Source organism: Pipra filicauda, unplaced genomic scaffold (genome assembly GCF_003945595.2).
Source record: "Pipra filicauda isolate LSUMZ 115617 unplaced genomic scaffold, ASM394559v2 scaffold256_size1097316_pilon, whole genome shotgun sequence".
Classification (NCBI taxonomy): Eukaryota; Metazoa; Chordata; class Aves; order Passeriformes; family Pipridae; genus Pipra; species Pipra filicauda.
In genome coordinates, this window is record NW_024104372.1 from 820,019 (window position 1) to 842,433 (window position 22,415).

General features: G+C 38.9%; 1 protein-coding gene across 2 annotated transcripts in view; it reads right to left on the reverse strand.

The window, feature by feature from the left end:
- DAPK1 (death associated protein kinase 1) overlaps positions 1–22,415 on the reverse strand; it is a 90,988-nt gene that overhangs the window by 46,874 nt on the left and 21,699 nt on the right. For both annotated transcript variants that reach the window (XM_027742696.2, XM_039382103.1), the window contains exon 3: positions 1,644–1,865. In XM_027742696.2, the coding sequence (XP_027598497.2) occupies positions 1,644–1,865 (222 nt within the window). The remainder of the gene's footprint in view (positions 1–1,643; positions 1,866–22,415) is intronic.

Below are 22,415 nucleotides of genomic sequence, written 5' to 3' on the forward strand. Positions count from 1 at the left end.
AATGTAAATAGTTTGCTGAGCTTCATGCCATCAAGCTTATGAAATACTAACACAGGTTGTCAGAAGCGACATCTTCTTCTATTTAATAGACAGTAGTGGGTATACACTGACACACACAGCAACCTTGCTGCCAAAAGAGCTCCTATTTCATGTACAAAGTGGGGAGGGTGGAACAGTCCCATCACTCCTACCACTGTCCACAATTACCAATATTCCTCATGGCTTTTAAGTACAGACATGGGCCTGATCTCATCCGGACAGATTACAGAGCAAAAAGTGATGCAGAATAATATACTGACAATAAGGTTATAGAGCAAAAGAATGAGAGAGTTAGTATTAACCGGGGGGGAGGAAGAAGCATCACATTAATTTTGCTGTGTATGCACAACACACTTAAAAGAGTTCTGAACAAATACCAAAAGTAGCAAGAATATAAAGAATTTCTACTTTATACAGGATAATTTAGCTTTAAAAAAAATACTTTAAAGTATTCAGATGTAACAAACTAATGGAAGCGTATACTTCTGGAACTAGAAAAACCAATCCAGATGATAAGTATTACAGCAAACCATCATGTGCTGAACTAGAAGTGTAAAAATATGTTTATATAAACATAAAAAAGCAGCATCATGGATGCGTATACCATAGAAAAGAAGAACCTACCAGTTTTCTTTTTAAATCTATACTGCAAATCTACACATGCTACTGAAAGCATACAACACTGAAGTATCTTTACAAGGTAAGTAGAAATACCATTTAACAAAGCTAATAAACAGGAAAACATAACCTACAAAAGAAAAAAACACATGAACAAGGAAAAGACACAAGTGCTGCCCAAGACTCTGGTACCAAATATTTTGCTTGCACAAAATACTTACTCTCAAGCATATTTAACTGATACAGAGCAAGTATGGCAATAATACAGTGTCAGGCATTCAACCTATGTAAAGACATGCACATGCCACCAGCAGGCATTCAGAAACTCTTAAAGGTGAATAATGCTTGGGTCTACACTTGCAGTCTATGAGGAACTGGAAGGCAGACTTGAAAAAATGCAGAAATAGTCCCTCCTGACATATTCACCTCAATCTAGCAATGACATTGAATGAAAAATCGGGAACTAAGACAATATGAAGCAATGTGAGAGTGCAGTTCACATTTCAACAAGACAGAACTGGAAAAATTCTGTTCTATTTAATGTGGGTTAAAAAAAAAAAAGAGAAAAAACTGAGGCCACTTTATACCAACATGAAAACACAGCAAAATTTGCAAAACTACCTCCACTTAGAATCTCTATTTCCTTCCGGTCTTATCTTCAAATTAGTTTATTTAGTTCCAGGGTATTCTTCTGGATCCGTAACATCAACAATGATTAAAGTAATAAGCATAGAAAAATCCTAAATACACAGATTTCTTTTTTTTTTTTTTTAAACCTTGTAGTGCATTTAGAGTGAAAAATACGTGTAGAAATCAGGAGGCTACAACACTGAGTTAGAAATAAAGAATTCTAAGGTTATTACCTATCTTCTTGTGGGACGATAAGGAACTTCCATTAAATCACACAATTTTCAAAGTATATGTTTTTAAAAAAACAAAGAAAGAAATATTCTGCTATGCCTCCATAGGTCTCTAGCGCTACTTACAGTTCCAGAATAAGAATGACATCTGTTTTGTTCTCATAAACATCATGAAGCGTAATCACATTAGGATGTCGAATCTCTTTTAGTATGCCAACTTCTCGCTCAATATCTTCCCGGCTTACTCCACGCCGGCTGGATTTCGTTCTCCTTTTTTTGATGAATTTAGCTGCAAACTGCTGACCAGTACTTTTCTCGCGGCATTTTTTCACTACAGCAAATTGCCCACTAAAATAAAAAAAAATAAAAAAATGGATATTTGGTTAAAGAAAATTTAGAGTTAAGAGCCGCCTCTGTTTACTGTGGTGGGGAAAACTAGCTGTTAACTCTGCTTGACTAAAGTATATTACTGCTTTTTATGCTATCTAGAGTAATACTTAAAAAAAAACCTTGGAAGAGGCAGAAAAGGTAAGTTAAGATATGGCTTTTATATCACACAAATGTACACATTTCAGCATGTCTGTAAGTAAAAGACAACATCTGTGAGCATCACTGGATTTTTGACGAATACTTGCAGTGGGAATTAATGGGCAAAAGAATGTTTTCTGGATTTCTCCTTCCATATGCATGTTGAAGATTTTTTTGTGTGTGTTCTGCAAGTGAGAAAGTTCTTAGTTTCTTACAATTTTAGTTTCTTACAATTTTACTTTCTTACAATATGATCTGTCAATATTCACTTTACTCTATCCTCAAGTTTGTTTTTTAAAAAGTTTTTGAAACAACACTGCATTTCATGACACAGCTTTGGTTTTTAGTTTCAAAAGCACTGACTAAATACAGTAATATCAATAATTACAGTTATTGTACCATGTTGTTAAGGATAATGACTTTGAAGATAAGAAAAATACCAAGATGCTGAGAAGCAAAAACCTATGTTTCTGTTACAAACCAGAAGAAACTCAAGGTAGTTTCTAACTCCAGCATGTTATCACTGATGTATAAGCCTGCTGTTGCCAGATGTACACATTGATTTAGATCAGAAATCTCCAGGAATCTAGTTGAACTAAAGCCAGAACGGGATTTCTAATACTGCTGAGTTTTCCTCTTATGTTTCCCTAATCTCTTGCAGAAGATTCTCTAGAAATTCTGTTCTTGTTTTTTATACCATACGAAGAAATGGTAGAATTACTGAATTATAATAATGAGAAAATTTTCTTAAGTTAGCCTACCCTGTTAACCGAGCAAGTGCTGTTCTCTAAAGCAGACTTAGAGCAGCAGTTAAGTCAAAGCTGACCCTAGTAGGCTTGACTACCTGAACAGCTGTATAACATTTAGGCATGTATAATTGCACCCAGTACCCAGAAGAGGAGCCAACCTGTATTAGTGGTTAACTAATGACAGTTGACAGAGAGATCTCTAGGAAGATGCATCACCCAGAAAAAGGGCATCACATAATGACAATTTGCCAAGTGGGAATCACTCGAAGCTACACCTTTCATGACATCATTTCTATGCTGACCCCTATGAATTCCTAGAAAGTGATTGTAAAGAAGCCACTACCAGTTGCCATGCATGAGAGAAGTAAACTCAAAGAGAAGCAATCAACAGTCTTAAGCTGAGGTTTTATTGGTTTTATTTCAATGTTACCATCACCATTCAAGTTTCATTATTCATTATTTAATCAAATCAGTTCATGAACCTGAGATGATGTTATGTTGCACAACAAAAATCCTTGCCTTAAATTCCACCCCCCAGCAATTCTGCACAAAGTTGTCAAGGGTCAGATTTACCATAGGGGGATCTACACATTATTGCAAACCGTAGTGGACAGGGTATGCTTTAGACCACATCATATCCTCTTCTCTATCACATGTAGGCTGGAAGACCCGCTTCATCATATCCTCTTCTCTATCACATGTAGGCTGGAAGACCTGCTTCACTTGCCCAGACTTGGTCTGCTAGTGTTATTAGAGATGCTCTTAGACACCTAAGACATTCATATTTGACTGGCAGAGAAGGTATAGACCTCAGGAATATCTGTGTCATCCTGAACTGGCAGCAAAGAGCTAGACAAGATAACCTAAGGTACATCAGCCTTCTCTGCTTGGTTCAATTCAACTTCACAAAAAATCTTCCTGCAACAGCGCCTCTGAGTTTGATCTCCAAGGTCTGAGCAATTTTGCACTGTGGGATAGCCAGTCAGAATAGAGGTATTTGCACTGCTGCTTAGAAGTGAAAACACAGTCTTTCTGGCCCTTGTTTACTGTGAGAAAGCAGTGGTTCTCACACTCTTCCCCACAGCATGCACACCTCCAGAGAGATATAAAGCTTTATTTAAAAAGCAGCCAGCTCTGCAGGAAGTTCACAGTTTCAGAGAAACAACAAAGCTGAGCAGTAGACAGACGTAGGCATCATTACAACTCTGAACAGGTACTGAAGCTCATGGACCACAAGGAAGAAAAAAGCTGCTGTTTGTCTTTTGACCATCTGACTGGCTTTCAGCCTAGAAGTCTAAGCTGCCTGACAGAGGAAGAAAAATGTTTCTGCTCATCGATAGGCTTGAATGCTGAGTGACTAATTACCTTCTTATCAATGCTTATCCTGTAAATTTAGCAAAACTCACGGCTTCATTATGAAAAACAAACAACAAAAAAAATCCGAAAAGAACCAAAAAATTCCAACATAAAACCAGAAACCTCCCTGCACCTAAAAAAACAAAATCCCCACAATACAAATTAAACAAATTCAGCAACCACAACCCCAAAATATTAAATCCAAAATTACTTCTAACAATAGCTCTGGAGTAAAAAAGTAAAAAGGTAACTCTGAACTACACAAACATACAAAATATTTTGATATCCAAGAAGATTTAATTATAAAAGTTGGTGGGGATTAAGAGTTGTCGGTGTTTCATTGACATGATGATTTTCCCATAGTATTACTCGTATTTGAATTACATCATTCCCCAAACCCACTTCATGCTTACAAAGCCTTTAAGGCTAAGGCTGTTTAATCTTATTTTGGCAATGGGTCAACTATGATGTTACAGCACGAGGCTGACCTACTGAAACAAAGGGGACCACATAAGACAAGCAGATCTCTTTCCTCTTCTGAGCTATGCAATTTATTTTTTCAGTCTTTTTCTTTTTTCCTTCATCCACAACATGTTTGAAGGATGTCCTGATCTATCACAATTCAATATAGAAGTATTATCAGAGTACCAATACATTGTTTAAAAGCACATGACTTTATAGATTGGTCTTATCCACCATTTATAGGATGTGAGGTTCCAAAAATCTTTGACATTGCTCAAGATTGTAAGAAGGTTATCAACTAACAACTATCTAGAGTAAGTGCCACTTATAAACCAAATAACCTTCTTATTGTTGTTGTTGTGGTATTCAGCACACAACTGCACAATCAGTTGTTTGTTATTAAATGCTGTACACGCAGATCACACTTAAGCTGCAATCAAAGGGGCTATTTCATGCCTAGGATCCCCAAGCCATACCATTTTACAACTCTCTCTAAACTCCTGTTTTAAAAGCAGAGGGGTTGTGTAAATCAAAGGTATTTACTGGGCTTTCCCCTGTAGAACTGCAGTGACAAGCTGTTATAAGTCAGCTCTGTATAGTCTAATACTCATCGAATATCCAGTAATATCCTCCCACAGATTCTACAGTTTCAGATTCAGCATTCATTCATACAGTGTCTTCAAAGCCAGAAAAGCCCTTTAGTTTTTTAAGTTCCTCTTAAGTAGGTTTGATTTAATGTGTATAGAGTAAAAAAATGACTGCAGTTTTAGGAGACAATTACCCCAACCCCCCCTCTAGTCTCCCCGCCCCCCCCCAAAGTAAATTACAAATTCACATTTCATAAAGTATCTGATGTAATTTTTGTCCCACATGGCAGAATCAGGTTAAACAGCAAAGCAGGATGACAGTTTGATATGAGAAAAAATACTTCTGTTAACAGTAATCTGTTTTGTGATCTTGTAATTCTTACTCAACTAGCATTGAATTACTATCCTAAACCAACTCTTTTTAGGACACTAGGCATACCTCCACATCCACATTCAGACCCGCTTCAGAACAAGTACTAACCCATACCTAATCATGACAATTCTGCATCCCCTTTATACCATAAGATGACACACGTTGTCCTTCCTTTACAATACATATATGTATATGCAGAAGTTATGCAGTTAGGGGATGGAAGCACCAATAAAGCACCCATATGTCAACCTTTATTGGTCCTGGCTTAGTGGCATCACAAAACAACTACTCATTAGCATGAATTAAGGAGAGTTTTAAATAAGGAAAGTTGTTTCAGAATCAAAAGGAAAACACAAAAAAGTCTTTTCATTTTTTCCACAAGGTTGATCACAGTGATTAGGGTGGCAGACCTGTATTTCTTCCCAATGCCAGCTGTCTGCACCAGCTCTTCCCAGATAGTTCCTTCCGTGAGGAGTAAAACTCTTGCCCCAAGAACTCTTGAACAAGGTCCAAGCTGGACAAAGAGGTGCTCAAGTAACCCCCAAGAACAAATTTTCTAGTATTTATTGCCACAATAGGTCAAGAATGGCGTAAATTTCCATGCCATCTTCTAAGGACTGGATTCCAAAGACAAAGTTTGGAAGTTGGCAATGGGTCAACTTCCAAGGAAATAGGAATAAAGAAAAGTCATTATGTTGCTATCAGAGTAGTAAGATGTCTTGGTATGTTTCTGACAACTTTTTTTTTCTATTATAAAAATTTAGTATTCAGTACACAACTCTGAAAACACAGATCCAACTGCTTTCACTATTTGTTCAACTACTTTCCTTTTTAAAATTACACTAATCCAACAGAAAGAGATTTACATAATACTATTATATTAGCCTGTGAAAGAAACTGCAACTCAACCACAGAGTGATTTGTTTTCTCCAATAGAACATTTACTAGCATACCGCGGACACTTTCTGTCTTTCTGCTGCAGGGAAGGCCAACCAAGCAGGGGATTTCCAGCCCCAGCAGCATCCTAACCTTAGCCAGCTCTGCAGTCCCCACTGCTATCCATGTACCAGTGTCTGCAGGCATCTGAGCCACGGCTGCTCATAAGGTTAACTTTCACAAAACCTGCTGGTGAGGCAGCAGTATCCAAGTCTTTTGCAAAGAAAAGGAAGGCTATTCCACAAAACATGAAGAGTCATAGCTACATTAAGTCGCTCTCTACCTTCTAAACCTTCTAAAATAACAACTTCAGTTCAGCTGCAAAGCCAAACTAGAGACAAACTTTTTGCCCTCCTTCCTCTATCTTTATGGTCTTCCAAAAGTGGGGTAAGTCTTGGTTAAAAGGCTAATAGAGCACTCCAAGCAATGAAACTGGGAAGCAATTGTATTTCATGTAGAACACACTCAAAAGAGAATCTGTTTCATGGAATATCAGCTTTAGTGCTAGCTACTAGGATTATGCCCGCAAGAAAAAAACCTTCATTTGTCTTGACAGATAAAGAAACCTAAAGCAAGGTATCTCGTCAGGTAGTTTCTCTAAGTGTGCATGCACATCTCTTCCCACAGAGGACATGTTAGGGAACATAAAGGCACTTTTCCCAAATCAGATTTTTAATGGTGCAGCCAACTTAACAGTACAGGCAGATAGTGAATGAATGCAGGACCAACTGATAAGCTCCTACCATATTTCTTTAGGCTCTGAAAGCTGGCAAGTCGGAGTACTGTGCTCACCATTTTTGTGCTCCTCCCTTGCCCTGCAATGTTTAATTCTCTAGCACAGAAGCTGAGAGAATGCCAGAAGAATTTTTTAGCTGCCAGCCTCCAAACACTGGAGAGCTTTGGAAAGAAATGGCAAAGAACACGAACATTAGAACATCACAGCTGTATCTGAAAGACACGTGGATGCTGAACAGATGATTAGTTTATTTATATACATATTTTTCTGTTTTTAACAGCTCTAAAAAATCAGTTTTCAATGTAAGTAACAAGTTTACATATTCAGTGCTGACACAGACATACAACTTTCACTTGCTAGTGCAACTGTCTGCTTTCTGTTCATGGTGGAGAAACGCATTTTCACAGTCCACAGCTGAGTGCAAGTGGCAGCACTCGAAGTACTTGACCCCTTGGTAACATGAAGGAACAGCATGGATGTTCCTGGTAGAAGAAAGAGCTGCAAGCACCTGAAGCTTATAAAACACCATAAGCTTTCAGCTGCGCATAAAATCTTGTAACAGGAAGGGGCATGGTGGCCATAGCATAGCAATACTTAGTAACTTTGGGAGACACATGAAAAACACAATCCTAAAGAAAAAAAGGCAAAAGAGGAGTCAATTCTCTTTAGCATTTGAGCTAAAGAGAAAATAGTCCTCAAATGATATATGAGTGACTAAGCAGGAGAATAAGCCAGCTGAAATCTGATGGTGTACCACAGAGATTACTGTTAGGAATTGTCTTTTTTCAAGTACTACTACTACAGAAAAGCAAACATGAGGGCTCAACTAAATTTGACTAGGAAACTATAAAAAGTAGTGCTGCAACTACAAAGGCAGGAGAGTAACACGTGTTAGGCAATTGTGCAGTACATTTCCAACATGTGCAGAGTCAAAATGAAGCTGCAATTTTCCCTTAGAAATATCTTGGAAAGGCAACAAAGATAAAAAGAGCAAGGACAGTAAGGAAGGGGAAGCAAAGGGGAAAATCAGACAGATTTATAAAGTAAACAGATGTACTCACAGCTGGTATTTCCCAATTTCTCAGTTCCCTGTTATTCACGGATATGTTTATACACTTATAAACTTCACATCTTTTAAATTCCCTTTCCTAATTTCTAACTTACAATATCTTTTGGTGTCTAATTACCAAGTTCCCAAAGTACCCCAATTCCACTACAGTGACTCAGTGTACGGGATCATAAAAGTTTGTTTATCCTTCAGTGTAAATACATCAAATATTTAAAGTTATTTTACCAAAATATCTGAAATATAAAAAATACCTCTTCTTTTATATAATATTTTAAGCAAAACCCCCCCCAACTTTCAAAATAAACTCTCTTATTACCATATAAAATATTTCCAGTTAGAAAAAAACATTGCATTACCAAATACCCTTTTTGTCTCTATAGATCAACTGAAACTTCTACTGTCCTACCTACTGAAATACAGTTTGAATAGTGTAACTGTAAACTTATTAATTAAATTAATAGAAGTACTCTGATAACAGATGACAATGGGAAGCAGTCAGAATCTGAGGTTTCAAACAGTATAAAAAGCAGGTGGTCTACGTTATCTTTTCAAGCATATTTACAGACTAAACTACCTACCATAACTTCATACAACTGAAGTCAGATTGCAGGATGAACCAGAATGTAAAGAATTACACTGTTGTGGCTTAACCCCTGATGGCAATCAAGTAGCGTGCAGCCCCTGCCTCACTCACTTCTCAGCCCCTCCATGGTGAGATGGGGAGGAGAATCAGAAAAAAATGTAAAAACTCATTGGTTGAGATAAAAACAGTTTAATAGCTGTAAGGAAGTAAAATAAAATACCACCAGACAATAATAATAGCAATGAAAAGAAGAGGGAGAGAGAGAGAAATAAAACCAAATGAAAACAAGAGATGCACAGTACAATTGCTCAGCACACAGTGACCAACGTCCAATCCCTCCCCCAGCAGTGACCGGCCTCCCCTTATGGCCAACTCCCATGATATTGCATAGTGTGGAATATCCCTTCAGCCAGTTTGGGTCAGCTGTCCTGGCTGTGCTTCCTCATGGCTTCCTCACCTGCTCACTGCAAAACAGAGCATGGGAAACTGGAAAGTCCTTGACTCAGGGTAAGCACTACTTAACAACTAAAACATCAGTGTGTTATCAACGTTATTCTCATACTAAATCCAAACCACAGCACCGTACCAGCTACTAAGAAGAAAACTAACTCTATCACAGCTGAAAACAGACACATTGAAGCAGGGAATTTGTCCAGTATATTCTTTTCTCCAGCATTTTATAAGCTTGTGCCTCATACTTTTGTGGTTTGGTTACTCATCATGCCTTTTAGCTATGTGTTTATCTCCTGCAGAAATCCTCTTGTGCTGTCAACCTCTGCACATAACACTGATGAAATTTGAGGTCTCTGTTGCTCTGCAGATCTCCGCAATTTCATTAGGCTGCTAACAGACTTCTCTAGACGTTTACTAAGCTAGTGATTTTCTTCACTGTTTTCCTAGAAACCTAGAGGAGCCACTAGCCCTAAGGAAGGATGTAACAGCGTGATAAAAAATTTTATGACAGATCTAAGTAAGGTATCTCTGAAAGATACACATTGTTTACGTTTATTATTATTTCTTAAGTGCTTCATATTACTACAAGTAGTGTATGAAAAATTTTAGGAGAATAATTACATTGCAGGGGGTGTCGGGGAAGGAAAGAGAGAGATGAAAAGACTACTACTACTTCATCTGTGTACAGACATGCAAGTGTATCCAACACTGAGTGGAAGACTATGCTACAAAGTATTTTAATGTTTATTATAGAATTCAGCCACTTTCTGGGCCACACATTTAAAAAGACAAGTGACAGCCACTGCCAAGGCTCACTGCACAGACCATTTATCCATTTACAGATTGGGTCAAGAACACATCTCATTGAACATAGCCCCCCAGTACACTAATTACTGTTAAGCATGAGCAGATTAATCAGATGGCTCTGGCTGGCTCATGGAAAAGGGGATGAAGAAAGACAGCCACTGTATTGTGCCTATATGTTTAAAGTAAGACCAAGCACACCTGTACTCCTTTCCATGTGCCTAAAAACACCCTCACCGAAAGGAAAGGGGTTGATCTGCTTGGATTTTCTTATTCTACTCAGAGAACAACAATAAAGTTTTTCCAATATAGTTAATGTCAAACAAGTTAAACTGTTGAAGCATGAGAGTATGCACACACCTGTGCATACATTTGGTGAAGTGAAAAGCACTTATTAACTAGTACAGTCCATCAGGCAGAGATGATGGAAAGTGGATCCTATGTATCAGCGATTTGGCAGTAAATATCAACAGCAGATGACTGAAGAACTGTTCGCATTTAGAAACAAGAAGCTTAGAAAAAATGTAATCTCATGATAATTAGACTGAATTTTATGAAGTGGAACAAAAGACAAGTTTCAGCTACTCTCTGTGTACATATAAATATGTACAGTATCTCTCTATACATCACTATAAGCGTTGTAAAAAACAGGATAAAAGAATAGATGGTATTTTGGTTTTAGTTTGTTTTATACGAACTATATCATGAAATGAATAGATATCTGATATATTTTATCATAAGCAGTGAGCTTCTGTCCTTGAAAAGGGTTTTAATTAGAAATATAGCACCTTGAAAAAGAAATTAAAAGAGTCAGAAAGCCTGCAATATTTGCATTCTGCTGATGTACTTTGTCTGAAGGCTAATGCATAGCCCTTGCCAAGTACAGCTGCTTTGTAACCAGATGAGAGTGCAGCCCTCTCTTTTATCCAACGAGAGCACCTTTGAATTTTTTCCCTTTAAGGATGGTTTTGTTTCAATTCAGGGCTCGAAACCGAACAGGATTTCAGTGAAGTGTGTTCTGACTGCGTTACACCTATTCTCCCTATGGAGCTGCAAATAGTTCTGCTCTGTGTGATTCCTAAGACTTGGTGTATGACCTTGAAGTGGGGAGAAGAGTGGAAGGAATTATGAAAAGTTAGAGATACTTTAATACGTGACTCAATGTGAAAACAATTATGAAAACACTTGAACAAACAGCGACATAAGTTCTATTTGAAACAGAGGCCATTTGCATCATTTGTATTTTCCTTATGTAGTCCACATCTTTCATATTTGATTAGACATGACTGAACTGTGGTTTGCTTCACCACTTTAGAGGGATGTTTAGGTAAGTACTTGAGTCACGATGCACCACACATTAATAGAATCATAGAATGGTTTGGGTCGGAAGGGAGCTTAAAGATCATACAGTTCCAATGCCCCTGCCATGGGCAGGGATGTCTTCCACCAGACCAGGTTTGCCTGAAGTCCCATCCAACCTGGCCTTGAACACTTCCAGTGAGGGGCATCCACAGCTTCTCTGGACAACCTGTTCCAGTGCTTCGCCACCCTCAGAGTAAAGTACTTCTTCCTGATACCTAATCTAAACTTATCTTCTTTCAGCTTAAAGCCATTCCTCTTGTCCTTCATTACATGCCCTTGCGAAAAGTCTCTCTCCAGCCTTCCTGTAGGGCCCCCCTTCAGGTACTGAAAGGCTGCTAAAGGTCCCTCCAGGGCCTTCTCTTCCCCAAGCTTAACAGCCCCAACTCTCTCAGTCTGACAGTATACAGTACAGTATATTACTTCAGCCTGCCATTACAGGATAGGAAGATTACAGTATAGGAACAAGTAAATGTTGTTCAACCACAATATAAAAAAGACATTAGGCTGTTAGGGAGCATCCAAAGGAGGGCCTTGAGGATGGTGAAGAGTCTGGAGGGGAAGCCTTAAGAAGAATGGCTGAGGTCACTTGGTTTGTTCAGCCTGGAGAAGATTGAGGAGATACCTCATTGCAGTCTACAACTTCCTCATGAGGGGAAGCTGAGGGACAAAAACCAATCTCTTCACTCTTGTGACCAGTGACAAGACTCAAGGAAACAGCATGAAGCTGAGTTTGGGGAGATTTAGTTTGCATATTACGGAAGAAGTTCCTCACCCAGAGGGTGGCTGGGCACTGGGACAGGCTCCCCAGGGAAGTGGTCACAGTACCAAGCCTGATGGGAGTCCAAGAAGTGTTTGGACAATGCTCTCGGGCACATGGAATGATTCTTGAGATGTCCTGTGCAGGGTCAGGAGTTGGACTTCGTGATCCTGTTGGGTGCCTTCCAACTCAGCATATTCTGTGATTCTATGAACATTATTAATGTTCAAGGCCATTTTAATTGCCAAAATAAGCGTAAAGATAATAAATTACAACCAAGCATTAAACCAGAAACATGTATCACAAATGTAATATAAACAAATCACATGAAGAACATCACCTCTGATGACTTTATCTGCACTGAACTCAAATTTATCTCTCTTTAAAGATACCACTGGTTCAAAATAATGTGGAAGAAGAATATGGGAGTTATAGCAAAGAATGGAAAGCTCTGTACAAACCAAATAAGGATCTTTGTATGTACAATACTTCAACAAATATTTATTACCTAAACTGAATCAGCACACAAAGAATTTAATTGTGAGACAGTCAAGGCTTATGAAGGCATTTCATAATTGTTAAAAAATATTACACAATGAAGTTTACCTTGGATTTTAAAGAAGAGTTAATACCCATAAACTCAAATTGGCAGATGACTCAATAATGTAATAGAAATTTCACTAAGCCCTTTGGAAGCTGCCTGCTCAGAAGAAAATGCTTTGCAAGAAAGATACATCTTAAAACCTCTGCTTTAAGTCCTCAAGCTCAACCTCAGGTATTGCCTAAATCATGTGTTTCTATATACTAAATTACTTAGCCTTAAATTCAGCTTAACATTTTTACTGATTTTTCATCCTTTCTAAGGGCAATAAAAACTTCCGATGGCTTAATTGCCCTCAATTTAGATAACTGTAAACTGAATTTAAGTTCTGTTCTCCCAAGTTGTCTTCAAATTTTTTATGACATTAAAAATAACACACATGAAATCATTACTTTATGATCAAGACATGATACAACAATCTCACACAAAATGTTATCTAAGTGTTTAAGACTTAATGCCAATGGATACATTAGAAGATTTAAGCAATCACTCAGAAGTCTTCAAACCATTTCTCTGGGTAGATTTCTCTTTTCACACTGATACAAAGGAATTATTTTGGAAAGCACTTGAAAATTCATGGAAATAGCTCCCATCTGTTAAGCGTAATACCGTGTCTGCTTTCCAATGAAGACCTTTGAATAAAATGTTTTATCGCTTTAAACATATGGCTGCAACCATGTGATGAGTTTACTGCACCTCTTGATTAGAATAATGGCAGGGGCAACAAACCTGACAAGTCCAAAAGTTAAAAGAGTTTGGAGCGTGCCACCTTCCACTACTCACTCTCACTCCAATGGTGACTGGTTTTCCTGGTTACAATACATTGGATACACTAGCCTTATTCTCTCTCATCAGGTGGCCTACTGTAGCAAAATGATGAGACAATGAAATATGTAACTTTTTTTTTTCTGTATAGTTAATAGTCTCTCTTGGTCAAAGTTCTGCAATACTAGTGAAACACCACTTGCCTTTCACCTTTTTTTAAACACTAACTTTTGAAAAAGCTGCATGGTTTCATAGGCTGTTTATCTGTGGTGTTTACTACCTTCAGCCCTCTTCATCCCATTCACTGTGCTCCTTTAATACAACTGAAAGGTTTCCTTCTCGTGATTTTCAGCACTGATAGTCCAGTGCATTTATTTCCCTCACTTAGCCGGATTTTTATGATCTCCACCTTCATCTCCAGCCTCAGCACTTCCAAGTCCACCTTCTCTTGTACCTAAATCTAGGCATTTAAGCCATTGTGTCCAAAACTTGCAAAAAATTACAAATTCCACCTCACTACTTCCACCCCTGCTCTCTTCTTTACTTCTCTTCCTTGTCTTTACACATTCACCTGACTCCAATGGGATGGCCAGGTACTCAGATCTCATCCTCAAGCTCTACTAAAGAAATGAATCAATACTCCCCACAAAGTAGGATAAATGCCCTTCTCCAAATCACCCCCTTTCTGCCTGAGCATGACACTTGGTTTCCTTCCAACTTACCCAGCTGAAGTAACCTAGCTCACAATAAAATGGCAAAGTATACCAGAAACATAACTGGAAAAAAACCTCCAAACCACCCTAACAATTATGCTTCTGATCTGGATTAATCAGAGTGCTGCATCTCAAAAATGACATTCACACCTACCCAGCACCTTTAATGCTCAGCAGAGTTAATTCATTACGTAGACATAAACAATTCTTCAGAACCTATTAAGCTCTCAACTATGGATGTATGGATTCATAGCATGTCCAAGCTAACACACACAGTCTTACACATTCTTTATTATAATCTACGAAAAAGGAATAAACAGTAAACTAAGTTAATAATTTGAAGCTTCTACGTACCTCATTACAAATATAAATCTACTACTTTCTAAGTTATTTACTCTCTTTTATTAAGATAGCTGAAGGACACTTGTAGCAAGTCCTTTAAGGAATAAATAAAAAGTAAAAACATACATGAACAAAGACTAAGTTTAACTTATCAGTTAAGTGGCAGATGGCACATCATGCGGTTACCAATCAATCTGGAACACTGGTAGAAGGATTAATCTACAAATCTTGCTGTATAACCAGCATCCATATAGAAACTATCCGCCTTTCCGATCCCCATGTCCTCCCCATGTCACATGTATATTAAAAAAAATAATTCCTTTCCTTAGGCAATAGTATTTCAGTAGGAAATTCTTGGACATTTACCTACCCACTTGCTTTTGGGTCTAGGCCAGTTCATTTTAAGCACTGCCTCATTTAAAGTACAAACCATCTGAGTTCCTGTATTTGCCAACATAAATTCTACTATGTATGAAGCTTCACATCTCTTTGCTAATAATAATCCACTATTCTACCCAAGATGTAAATATAATTCCTTTAGGTTTGCTTTAGATTTTTTTACCTCCTCTCTCTCCCACACCAAATTATTCCATCGGTATCAACAGTCTCATCGTAACTGAACTAAAAGGAAAAATTATTCAGAAACACAGTAAAATAATTTTTCTTTGGCTTCCTGCATGCATGTAGCTCTAACTCGGAGCATTTAAATTTTTCTCAAAAGCTATTCCAAAGATAGAGAGGGCTGTAGCATTTGTATACTCTCCAATCTGAGATCATAGTACAGATTTAATAGCTGGAGGAAGGGAGAAAAAAGACAGTGACAAGCATTTTATTTTTCTTTTTATAAAACCAATTTCTAGCCAAATTCCTCTCTCTAACGTAACTCTCTAACTCCCTTATAGGAGACATAGAGCCTGTGATGTAACAATTCAATCTATGCATCTTTATGTTAAAATATGCTGAACTGAACATGTCTGCTCTTTATTATTTTGATATTGGTTTAGTTTAACACAGAAATATGTTGTATTAGAACTTTGTGCTAACAAACAATCGCGGTGTACTTGTGAAAGTAATAGATGAAAATCACCAATAACAAAAACAATTCATTTCATTAAAAACACAGTGTTCTCTTCCTCTGGTAGGATTTGAAAGTGTTATTGTACAGCACTAGAGACAGCAAATTAGGAGCATGACTGCTGAATAATTACATGGGCTCAGGTTAAGCACGCATTTTATTTGCATAAGTGCTCCTTGTGGAACAGGAATGAAATTTCCAGTTAGATTTCCAGATGGAATTCGAGAAGAGGGGACACATCAAGTTTTTGGAGAGCTGATTAGCTAATTTTTTCAGAACTTAAATGAGAAATAAGAGCAGATTGTTAAAAAGCTTGTATCAAATTAATATGAGAAATAAGTGCCACATCATCTTATTCATCTGTTGGATCTCTTTCATTTCTTGAAATAAAATAGCAACATTACCACCATCTCTTGGGATTCCACCCATTTGTGTTCCAGATTCTTAGTGGGATGCACCTTCTCTCAAAAATCATCAAATCTTCCTTGCATGTTTTTTAACACATTTTCTGCCTATAAGCACTTACTTTGATCCGTCATGAAAAAGCCAGCAATAGGCAATCCACAAGACTGGGTTTAGGACTTGAACCAATTCCAGAAGGCAGGAAACTGTGCCAGAAACAAGGAATCAAGAGAAGAACACAGCAAGAAAGAGACTGATGCCTGGCACCAGGGGTCACTTTACAACCTGCAAAGCAATTCGAGGGGGGCATAGGGTGAGTGGAAAATGGAATCAAACAGGTGAGATAATCCTTGAATCTGCAATTAGAGAGCTGTATAAAGTTATGAAGCCTGTGATTTGGGGTGCATCCTTTGAGATTTTTTCCGATGCACCCGGTGCTGAAATAAATGTGTGTGCTTTTCGGCTTTCTATACTCAAAATGAGTCTAGAGGCTCATCAGCTATGGAGAGAATACCATTAACCTTTTTTTATTTTTATAGGCACCTGAGTTGATCTTTTAAAGCAGAGAAATGGATTAAGTGATTTCTAGAGGTGTCTTCATGTTCTAGCTTTATACTTTATATAAATCACTTCACTTCTGCAGCTGGATGCTGCGCACAGAAATTCTCTCCTGTGTGTAAGCTTTGACCTAATGCCACCTCGATTTCTGACTTCAGAAGTCAGTATTTTGAAGCAGTCCAAAGTCCACATGCCTACTTCAATGATCTCTATGAAAGCTATGAAAACGATTACACTGAAGACAAGGTTGGAGACTGTTGTAACCAATGCAGATGCTTTTAATGCAAGCAGTATGCTCAATAAATATTAACAGCGATAATAAATACAACTAAAACAAGGGAAAAAAATATTTACAAGTCCATATCAGCATTGCTAAAAAGAGTAGTTTCCTAAAATTCAGCTTCTGTGTCACAACAGAGGGGTTTTTTCTAGCTTTGGTTTTGACTAAACGTTCATGCGTTTTTATTCTGATGGGGACATCAGCTTAACAGTCACTGCAAACTAGAGTTGAAATTCTTTCTTCCCCTTTTACAAGGTTTGAGAAAAAAGGAGTGCACAAAGTACAGGAAACTCTTTGGAAATTACAGTTTTAATCAAGGGGCACTTCTGTAGACTTTTGCACTGCAGAATTGGAACTGTCTTACATAACCCAGTCTTGACACTCTCCATGCTTTTGCTTTATATACCATGGCTACACTACACCAGAGATAAAGCAAGTGAGGTAACTTGGGGACACTTTGTGGAGAAATGAAGTGTCTCAACACAGCTCCAAAATATGCAATCATTTTTGAATTCATAAATTAATTTCTAAATGGAGCTTCAACAAGTGTATTTTTCCAGAAAGCTGGTGTTCTCATTACAGTTGTCAAACAAGAACATAGTACCTCTCTAGAGAGCAGTATCCAAGTCCATCCCTCAGCTGTGCTCTGCTCCTGAGAGGTATATATAAGTAGGAAATTTGAGCTTCTTCCTCATTGCTACCATCAGCAATGAGTCTCTATATTCAGTTCCTCATCTTGCCTCTACTTAGGACCTCCCTAGCAAAGGACCTCCAAACTGAAGATGAGCAGGGCCCTGGAAAAAAAAAGCAGAACCAGTCACCCAGTGGCATTTCAGTATTTCCAATGAACTTTCTGTGCACATCAGTTCCCTCTCCATTCTTCAAGAGGTATTTTATTGCACCCTCTTTGCTGCTGTGACTTCCTCAAACAGAAATTCACTTCCTAAAAGCATTAACTCTTTTTCTAGGCTTAGGTATGAGTAGTCTCGACATGCTGGAAAGGTACAAAGGACTTTTGGTTGATTTTAACTCTGCACTGAAGCTGGTTTTGGAAAGTTTTGGTCAGGTGTTTCTGTATGATATGGTATTCTAATAAAAAAAAACTGCCCACAAGTGACAGTCTGCCTTATGGAAGATATATTTGTTGTAGTTACTTCATACTTTTGCACACAAAAATGAATGAAAGACAATCCTGAAATATTTCACTTCACAAGTCACGGCCTACTTTGGTCTTTGATTTTCCAGATACAGACTTCTCAAGCAAAGACTTCAAATATTAAACAGTACAGATTCCTTAACTTTTCTTGTATCTTTTGCCTTCTTGACAAAGGAAACAGATAGAAATGACTCAGCTCCAGCAGTGCAAGCAAAGCTGTAACTAATTTTTGCCGCATTTTTTCTTACAAATCCAGTTCACAAAGGCATTTTATTTTCGTCTAAAGAACACAAATGCCTCTCATGCATTTCTTTCCTTCTTTTCTGTCATAAAGCACCATTTATCTGCATAAGTTGCATGTACTTGAAATAATACCTGAAGCAAGGTTTCTCTTAGCAGGGATTGCTATTGCTTCTTTCACAGAAGCATGAATCCCTAATAAAAACACTATGTCAGATGACCATGTGCCTCTCAATTGCTTTCTGCATGGACCCCCTCTGCCAGTGAAACTGTAAGCAGCCTGTCTTTCCTACTGCCAGCCACCAGATTTTCAGGCTAATACAATTGTCTCAGGGAGGCCAGCGCAATGTGCTCTCCCCCAACCGCATGCTTTATTTTCTTCTTTTTCATGTTAAAATGTCAGACAAAGAAAAACTGCTCTGACGTGGGCTTTCCTTGGCTCTTTACACACGGAAATGTCATTGAGGAACTACAATAAAGAAAGAGACCCATGTGGTAGTGCATTTGCTACAAATGACCTTGCAAAATAGTTTGATGAAGAACAGCAAATTTTAATTGTCCTTTTTTATTCTAGGGAAAGAGGTCTTTTAAGAAGGATTTATTGTACCAGGTAAGAAAACCTGTGCTGCCAGGGTGGAACAAGTAGCATTTTCTTGTTTTGCCTCCCATAAAAGTGTCATGCCCAGTCAGAGAAGGCAGCAGTAGCTGCTCCTTAGGAAGTCAACACTTGAACATGGCTCCTTGAAGCATAGCGACAGCCTCGTATTTTTTAGGAGGGCTACCTCCCTGCTAATAATGTCTCAGTAACCTGCTTCAAGTCCACTGTGTATTTCTGCTTCTCAGTTGTTCGGTACGCAAAAGTCAAACCAGAGTCCTGCTATCCCTCTACCCTACTGTATTTCTGAAATTATTTTAGTTGCTTAGTCAATTTCACCAAGTTCCGAAACACTGGATGCCAGAAATCATAGTTTCTTTCCTGCACTGCTGAGGAGCTGGTGAAGCCAGCTTACAGACCACCCCTGACAGACTTGGGAGCCTTGAGGCAAGCCCCTCTGATAACGGAAGGGAGATAACTTGCAGATGGGGTCAGTACCACCTCTGGATCACTCCCTCCTGCTGGGGCAACTGCTGAGAGTCCAGCATGCACCAAGGAATGCAACAAAGCATTTGGCCAGCAAGAGCCAAGTGTCCAGCAGGCAGCACTCCACAGGCAATGCCACCCTCTTGAGACTATGGCCCCTGGTGCCAGGTGGCGCCTCCCAGAGCAGGGGGAATGTCTTTATTGCTGTGTAGTTTTAGAGTATGGAGTCAAAAACCAAACCCCATTTGCCCAAAGAAAGTAAGACCAGACTTCCACAATGTCTTGGTTTCTTACAGTGCTCTTGACTGCTCTGCGCTTTGAAGTGAAGCTCCTCACAACATGTCAGGAAAGTAAATGTGCTGGTGTACAAATAGCATTCAGGATGGACTGGCTGTCACTGCAGGAAAGACTGTTTTGTTATGGCAACCTGTAGAGTACAACCATTCTGACCGGGTGCGAGCAACCATGTGGCATACTCCTTGGCAGTCACAAAATAATTGACGGAAGACACTCATGATCTTAGTAGCCTGTCCAGAAAATGTGGCAGCAACCAAGTTTGCATCTGCAGAGCAACGTGTCAAAGTCCCCCTTCCCTCACAGGTCAGATGTTTCGTTCATATTCACAGCAAGAGCTGCTTTGTCCTCACAGCTTTATCATGGCTGAATGCTGACAACGTACCAGAAGGAAAATGAGTTTTTGGAGGCAAAACAAAAAAAGATTGCCAGAAAACAAGGACTGCTCTCTTCCTGTTTCCTAGAGTGACACCAGTGAATTTTTTTCTAGCAATTAATGAGTTTGCACAGGTGTTAGTCAAGTGTAACTGTCTAGCTGGCAGAAGCGATAGTGTGTTGATGGTGACAGAAAAAGGAAGCTGAGCTCAGCTGCCTCAAGTGCACAGTAACTACTGCAGGGTTGGCAGTCAAAAGTCAACTTGTAGGCTTGACATAGAAATCTGTCAAATGGAACAGAGAATCCTTCAATACCTTCCTGTCTGAAGCTGTACAGTCACACCCAGAGTCAGAAAAGCTTCTGAATCAATTTTCATTATCTTGGCAACAACAACAGTGAGTTTCAGCTTTTTTATAAACAGCTTTCAGGCTTAAATTCACTTTCATTCTCAATGCACTCACTAGGTACAACTGAAGATATTTATTGCTCTTTTTGAAAGCTTTCTCAAACCATGGAATTAAAAAAAAGCAAAACAAAACAAAAAACTTCAGCATCAGAGAAAGCTTTTTTCAAACTTCGCATCAAAGAACCTTTGAGTAAACAAGATGAAATCCCAATATGTGCGTAGGCCCAGGCTTCTCCTTGAGAATAAACAGGGTAAGTACAGGCATTGCTTCAAAGAGCCAAACACATCCTTTGTCAGGGATGCAAATACAAGCTGACTTCACAGTGAGTATAAACTCCTCCCAGCAAAGGTTCCTCAATCCAGGTCTCTTTAGAAGATGCAACACAGCAGTAGCTCCACGGGAAAAGTTACCGTGCAGCTGTAGATCAGCCCTGCACACAACTATTTCACCATGGTGCTAAAAGAAGAGAATTTATCAGACATGGGAACATAATACGATCAAACTAGGTGACAGAAGGCCTTGAAGCGGCAACAAAGTGAAAGATAACATGCCCTGCTCAGGCTGTAGGTGCCAACTGCTAGAACTATCTAAGCATAAACACAGCGTTCTCACAGCTGCAAGTACAGGGGCATTGCAATTACATGAGCACAAGTGACACTCAAGACTCTGGGATGCATCTCATCAGGTCCTATACACTTTTGTACATGCAGGTTCCTCAGGTGGTCCAGAATCTGATCTTTATTAAAGTGGGGGGGGACTTTGCTCCCTCAGTCTTCATCCTGCTGTTCATCTACTTGAGAGGTTTAAGAAGAGAGGTTGCCATTGAAGACTGAGGCAAAAAAGCTGTTGAGTAACTCAGCCTTCTCCTCATTCATTGTTACCAGTTTTCCAGAATTGTTTATCGGGGAGGGCACACCTTGGCCTTCCTCACCCTATCCCTACAAAATAAAACTTCATCTCTATGCCTTTCCCAGGTCAACTGTCCTTCTTTCCATGGCCTATGCATTTGCTTCTTTCCCTTTAGTTTGACCAGCATGTCCCTACTCAACCAAGTCTGTCTCTTTCCTTCCTTGCCTGATTTCTTGCTCTTGGGTATTTCTAGCTCTTGTGCTCTCTGTAAGACTTCCTTAAAGATCTACCAGCTCTCTTCCACTCCCCTGTTCCTGAGGGCAGTCTTCCATAGGATCTCAGAGGATCTCCCTGAAGAAATAGCCGTTTGCTTTTCTAAAGTTCAGGATCCTAACTTTACTCCTTACCTGACCCATATCCCTCAGGACTGCAAATTCCACCAGTGCATGATCACTTCAGCCCTGGCTGCCTCCAATCTTATGTCCCCAGTTAGCTTGGTGATCATCAGATCCAGTATCACATCACTTCTGGTAGGGCTGTCTATTGCCTGGCTCGAGAACTTATCCTCCAGCAGTCTCCTGGATTGCCTACAGCTTGCTGTGCTAATTTCGCAGCAGATTTCGGGGTGTTGAAGTTCCCCAGCAGGGCAAAGGCCTGCAAGCATGATGCCTCCTATAGCTGGAGCAAAAAGGCTTCATCAAGTCAGCTAGACTTGGAAAGCCAGTACTCTAAAAGAGGCTGAAGAGATGCCATAAGGATAGGCAAACCAGAACATGAATATACCAGAGATTGTTTCAACTTCTTTTCTACTTCCTGTCTTTTGAACAAGATAGGGTGTCAGCATATACTTCTAGAATTGTCCTTTTCTACTTCCTGTTTTCATTATTGATAGGAAATTTTTTTTTTTCTTCTCAGCAACTAGTAGTTTTGCAGCATAATTTTCTGAACTTTCATTTCCTTTAAGATTTCCACCAAAGACAAAGATAAGGCTGTTTGCCATGCAG